The 6,991-nt window shown below is 39.0% G+C and overlaps 1 protein-coding gene across 1 annotated transcript; it reads right to left on the reverse strand.

The window, feature by feature from the left end:
• Positions 1 to 4,623: 4,623 nt before the first annotated feature.
• LOC122074378 (cytosolic sulfotransferase 15-like) lies at positions 4,624 to 5,076 on the reverse strand. The gene has a single exon (XM_042639203.1). The coding sequence runs from the start codon at positions 5,074 to 5,076 to the stop codon at positions 4,624 to 4,626; it is 453 nt and encodes a 150-aa protein (XP_042495137.1).
• Positions 5,077 to 6,991: the final 1,915 nt, after the last annotated feature.

Below are 6,991 nucleotides of genomic sequence, written 5' to 3' on the forward strand. Positions count from 1 at the left end.
GGTTTGTTCACTCAACTCCAAAAACCAAGTCCTTTTCTCTCTGTTGAAAATAACCAGAAGCTTTAGCTTCATTTCGCTTCCCACCGCGAGAAAACCATTCAGAAATTCATTTCAAGGTGCGTCCTTCCTTCATTTATCTGTCTTCTTCTTGTGCTTTCATCTCCTTTCGTTCCTTAGGAGATTTTATTTTATTTTATTTTTTCAAAAATTTTAAGGTTGTCTTATCGATTTTGTTTGATGGGTATTCCAGTAGTTTTGCTGGTTTTGGTAGATCAAAGGAGGGAAGGGATTGGGAAAGGGAGGGGCAAAGAGGCATTGTAAGGTATTTGAGAGATAATATTTAGGGCATCACTAACCAAGCAATTCGTTGTCTCGCGAAGCGTGGAAGTGTCAAGCATATTAGTGGATTGATCTATGAAGAAACCCGAGGAGTTCTTAAGATCTTCCTTGAGAGCATTATACATGATGCAATTACTTACACAGTGCATGCTTGCAGGAAGATCATGACCATTACAGATGTGATTTATGCTCTTAAGAGGCAAGGTAGGACTCTTTATGGGTTTTGCTTTGATACCATTTGTAACGACCTAAAACTCTCTTTGATACCATTTGTAACGCCCCCAAATCCAGGTGAGATATTGGTGCAGGCCCTCGTGGGCCACCGATAAATAACAGCATAAAAACGACCGATCAACTTGAAAATCTCAAAAATTTGGTCGATTAATCATAGGCCCACCTCTACTATTTGCCTTACTATTCACACTATTCACCATACTATTCACAGGTCCCATCGCGCTTCCACTACACAGTCTAATAAAATTACACCAAATATACATAGTCTGTCAAAAACTCAATAATACAAGTCATGTAGCTGTATCATAAATTACAATAAAATACAGTTAAATCTCCTCAATTGCATTTCCCCCAAATCTCCTCAATTGACTTTTCCTCTATGCCAGCCACACCTGATCTATGAGACATGAAACTGTAGTGGGGTGAGCTAAAGGGGATTAGCTCAGTAAGACGGAACATGGCATGATCACACTTAGTACAACAATTCATAAGTTTAAAATTTTTTAAACTTTCTCATACATGCGTAAAAACATCTTTCAAAACATGTTTAAATCTCTTCTCCATATCACCTCATCAGTTAAATAGAAAATAAGTTTACTGTTAAGTCAAGTCTAGCCATTAGTGAACTACCGAATGTGCACAATAAAGTGAGGTCAGCCAAGCCTCGCATCATATTCTACTCATGTATCCCAGTCTCTGCAACATTGGGGAGGAATGATGCGGCTAACTCATAGATAGACGAACTACTCCATGTATCCGGTCACCAGGAGCACTAAGCAGAATGCTATCTATCACAAACCATAATTGACTCCATGTATCCGGTCATCAGGAACACTTGGGAGGATTCCTTTCTTACTTTCTTATAGGTCGTGTCTACTCCTTGTTCTGGTCACCAAGAGCACTAGGGAGGACACTTCCAAACTTACAAAACCTCATCCAGTACATTACCCCCTACTGAAAAGGGACGGTAGTCACAAGGTGTTATTGTTCTCATTGACCTTTATCTCATTCATTTTTTTCTTACTTTTTCTTACTTTCTCTTACTTCCTTATACTTTCATGAACAGTGCTTTAAGACTTCATCTAGTTGTCAAAGACATTCCTTAACATCCAATTAGAGAGGATATTGATGGAACCCTTAGTGGTCCTCCCCTAACTGTCCCATTCCAGCAGGGTGGACATTAGAAGGCCCCATTATCCTTCCCATTTTCTTTGTTAGAAATTACTTTAGCAAACCGTTACTATTTTCACACAAAAAAATACATACATGTATTATAGAAAATTCATGCAAAACATGAAAATCATAACATAGTCCACTTACATATATATACTATAGAAAACTACATATATAATAGGTGAATCATGACAGGCTCCACTTACATTGAGGTACAGTTACATGTACACAAACCTTCTCCATTCTTTGCTTCCTCATACCCTTTTCTGGCTTTCAATCTCCCTCTCTTGGTCTCTCTGTTTTTCTCTCCCTCTGTCTCTCTTCTTTTCTTCCTATTCTTTCCTTCTTTCTTTCTTTCTTTCTTTCTTTCTTTCTTGCTATCTTTCTTTCCTTCTTCTCCTTCTTACAGAGAGTACGAACACCCTCTCTCTCTCTCTCTCTCTCTCTCTCTCTCTCTCTCTCTCTTCCTTTCCTTTGTCTCTCTCTTTCCTCCCCCCCTTCCCTTCTCTTTTCTTCTTCTCCTTTTCCTTTTCTTTTTTCTTTATTTTTGTCTCTTAACGAAAAAGTGAGGGAGGTGAGGGTCCACCTCACTCCTCTCTTTTTTCCCCTCTCTTTTCCTTCTTCTCTTCCCTTCTTTTTCCTTCCTCCTCTTTAGGTGGCTCTTAACTAATTATTGAGGGGGTGGGGTATTACATTTGATGATTCTCTTTTCGGTTTTCCTCTTATCTTCACAAGTGGAGTAGAGATATTATAATTCAAATTTGAAGATGCAGGTAGGGAGAAAAGGATAGAAGGAGAGAATGAAATGGTATACAGGTAAAGAGAGGTATTTTTAGGATAATAAGATAAGGGTGTTTTACTTATAAGGACTAAAGTGTCATTTCACAACATCAGTTAACAATAATTGACGGAAGGGGGTCTGAGTCTAATTTAGTGAAAGAGAGTAGATGTTCCTATAATACTAGCATTCTCCAAGGGGTGGCATTGTAAATTACCCTAAATAAAATGATGAAGTCGAAAACAACCTATTTGAGCCAAAGAAGCCTCGTAGACTCAGTTTTGTAGAATTCTAATTCTCCCATTGATATCCCAACAAAATACAAATATGTGAGAATAGCAACTGAGGGACCTTTGAGTTCATCAGGTTCCCTAGTTCTCTCCTTCTCAGGTTGATCCCTCTCTCTTTCTCGAGATCCTTTTTCTTCTCACCATTGTTTTTGGCTCTTCTTGACGATAGAGGGGGATAGGAAAAACATGATTCTTATAATCGCCACCTAGGTTGAAGTGCCTAGAATTCTATTGGGGAGCCTAATTCTAGTTAGGGATCAAGCTCGAATTTGACTTCATATATGGTCTTTACCATATTTACAAGTTTGTGTCAAGTTCTTTCTGGTAATAGGTTCGTGGGAGGTTACGGGGTTGGGTCGAAGGTGTTAGCACTTATCTCGTTCAAAAAGCAAAAAAGGTCTTATTTCTACCAGATGCTCAGATTTTGAATATTCTCCTCTAGATTTAAAAGTCCTAAACTCACATATATGACCATAGTTGAATGATTTCACTAGCATGCTTCGTGTGAAAAAATGTAAATAACATATACTAATACTATCCTACCCTAGCACATGGCATTAACGAATTCTACAGTATTTGGTACGTAGCATGGATTAGCAGAAGGATATGGCACCCACCCTCCCTTTCTCCTTTCATCGTTTTTTGGCCGTCGTCACTGGCGGCAGCTTGTGTCTTCCCTATTTTATTTTATTTTTTTATTATTTTTTTTGACTCCATCGCCACCTCTTTTGTCTTGTGGTGGTGAAGTGTGAAAGAGCTGGCCCTCCCCTTGACTTTGTGTGGAGGACCCAACAATGGGGTGGATTTGTAGATGATGGAGGAGAGGAAAATGAAGAGGTGAAGGAGGGAAAGAATGCAGAGAGGAGAATCGCCTAGAAGCCATGATTTTAGATGGGGGTAGTGCGATGGACTGGACGCACCAGTCCCATCGCTCACACCCTTCCCCTGTTCGTAAATAGCAGCAATGAGCCTAGATACCACGATAACAGCAACAACAAAATCGTTTCTTCCCAGAGTAGTAAATTCACGGACAGAGATGGGTTGGTACGCACCATAGAGATTTTGAAAAAGATACAAAGTGAGAGAGAGAGAGAGAGAGAGAGAGAGAGAGAGAGAGAGAGAGAGAACAGAACGCCAATATCATTCTTTCTTCCTCTCAAAGCCAACAAAACAAAGCAATAACTTACAGTAAACTACCATAGAAAAACCAAGATACGAGGTAACTAACTTAGAGCGTTAAGCCCGAACAATGAAATTTTTGCTCTGTGATGCGGCCAAGCTGCTCCAACATCTCAGGTGAGAGGTAATTTGCCGAATCTCCAACATTACCTTGCCTGAAGAAGCTACTATTGGGAAGACCAAAAGCATTTTTTTCAGTTTTATTCACTGCCAAATTGCTTAAATTCTCGTAACTGCCGAGCTTTATTATTTCATCAACCAATCCTTCTCTTCAATTGAGGACAAGGGACATCCCATAAACTCTGCAACCCTTTTTAAGTGAATAGCTGGTTCAGCCACTATCTCGCCGTACTTGAGGAATAGCATATTTTGAGGCCTCTCTAAGCTCTCTCTCCAATAACCCATTACATGATCCCAAAATGGCCCGCATGAAGTCATCCCTTTGCAAAACAACTCAAAGAAATCTTTCAATTTCATTGGCTCCAAGGAAACATCAGTCCTTATTTTGTTGATAAAATGCCACCAAGATACTTGGTTATCCTTAGTGTTCCTACAAATATAAATAATCCCGGAGCCTGAAAGTGCTACAGATTGTGGTAGTGATGGGTAAGGCATGTGTGTGCTAAACAATCACGGTGATGGAAGGACATCAAGGTTAGGAATTCGGTTACTATTCCAGTTGTTGTTATATAGCAACAACTCCAGCCCTGGCACGAGATCATGCGAGTTGAATATGTGCAAAGGGTGCTGCTGCCGAGCTGAAGGAGGATTAGATTTGCGATTGATGACAGCAAAGGCTAGTGATTTCAGCCAAGTCGTTCCACTCTTGGGGATGCTAGCAAGAAGAATGTCACTGGGTCTTGCCTTGAAGTGATCTTGAACTGCCAATGGCCCAATACCATGCAATCCAGAGTTGTACCAAAAGCCTTGGTACTGGTACATTGGTTTACCCGTCCAACCTTCAGTTGTGGGAAGTGTAGTTGCAGCAATTTCGCTGTATCTCTTGTAGATTTTCTCATCTTCTTCCTCTTCTTCGTTGCTTTTGGGTCCAGAACATATTTTGTAAGGAGGGATTTGAGCCATGAGTGAAAGAAATAAGAAGGCTTTGTTGTGAAGTAGCTAGGCCAGCCCCTTGAAGAGCTTTTATAACCCAAACCAGTCCTCCCACAGTCCCACCCAGAGCAGATAAAAAACTATTGATATATGGTAGGCCAATTTTTGGATGGGTGATGTCTCATCACAAATTCACAATACCAGAAGACAGAGACTCATGCCTTAGTTTTCTCTGTTTTCTGCCTAAAATCCCAGGTTAACCTGGTCAATTTATCTGTTCTTGTTGAGCAATTGTTGTAAGATATTTTAGCGCCCTAACATAATGCAAACTTGTGTCAATATCCTACATTAAGATCTTTTGTATTGACACTTCAAAATGCATTTTATTGGCATCTTAAGAAATAATCTTTTCATTTTTTTTTTCTTTCTAATAACGGATATTGTTAGAATTTATATTTGTTTTATTATAATTAAGTTTCAAAATGAGGTTTTTCTTTTATGTGTTTTATGACTTGTAATGGTGTGGGACCCTTAGGGTCAAGGTAGTGGAAAAGGGTCAATAACACCCTATGGGTGCCCTAAATTCCATTTATGACCATTACCATGAGTGGAGAGATGGGGCAAAGAGAATTGATTGTGATTAATTTCATTTATGAAATTAATTCTTAATTCATGCCATAGGTTATTGCCAAATGGAGGTAAATGGTCAATGTCACTATGTGGGTGCCCTAAAGTCCATTCATGGTCACTACCATGAGTGGGGAGGTGGGCTAGGAAATGGTCAATAACACCCTATGAGAGCTCTAAATTTCATTCATGGTTATTATCATGAGTGGGGAGGTGGGCTAAGGAATTGATTGTGATTAATTCAATTTATTGAATTAATTCCCAATTCATGTCCATATGACATTATTTTTCAATTAACTTACCATTAGTTGGAGGTTACTCTTGGGGACTCCAAGATGGTGCAAGGGTTGGTTTTGGGTCTATATAAACCTAACCAAATACCTTGCAGAGACATACATTCACACATTCACACTCTATCTATTTCTACTCTTTGCAACCATACAAGTCTTTCTCTTTCTCCTTTTTCTCTAAGTCTTGTGTAAGGTAAGAGGGGGTTGCTGTGCTGTAGCTTTTTGCTCCTAGAAGGGACTAGAAGAACTGTCTCATCTTCTAGTGGAAGGTTGTTTTATCTTGGAGGTAGAGATGCAGAACAACTCTTGGCAGTAGAAGGCATCAATTACCTTAAAGGCAGCACTATAAGTGTGACTCAACCTCAATTCTGATCGAAGCTTCTTCAGTTGTTGTGGTGGTGATTCAATATCTATTTGAAGTTTGTCCCCGTCTCATTTCAGCCAAGGATCAATACTACAACATCATAGTAGTTTCTACTGCAAAAGCTTTGTATTGCAATGTGTTATATTTTTGTAAGAAATTGTAGTACAATTACCCAACAGATATCCATGTATTCGGCCTGATTAGTCTAGCGGATTCATACTGACCCCACAATCACATAGACCGGGTTATATCAGGGTTGAATGAGGATCATTTAACTTTCACCAAAAACAATCAAGAGAACTAAACACCCCTGAAGATATAATTAAGAAATAATATTGAAACAAATAGAAGATTACATGATTTTATAAGATATAATTAATGTCAAAATTTACCCAAAGAAAAAAGGGAGAGAGGAGAAGTAAATCAGTGGCTTTAGGTTGACTGGATGAAGTCAAGAGAAAAAAAAGATGTAACAGAGAAGATGACACAAACAGCCCATATACATGGACCCCCAAAAGGAAAAAAAAGACAGTAATCCAAAACCACATTCCACAAAAGAAAATAATGTAACAGAGAAGATGACACAAACAGTACAGATACATGGACACCAAAAAGAAAAATAGACAATTACCGAAAACCACATTCATATGAGATACCAATTCCT

This window comes from Macadamia integrifolia, chromosome 3, assembly GCF_013358625.1.
Source record: "Macadamia integrifolia cultivar HAES 741 chromosome 3, SCU_Mint_v3, whole genome shotgun sequence".
Taxonomy (NCBI): Eukaryota; Viridiplantae; Streptophyta; class Magnoliopsida; order Proteales; family Proteaceae; genus Macadamia; species Macadamia integrifolia.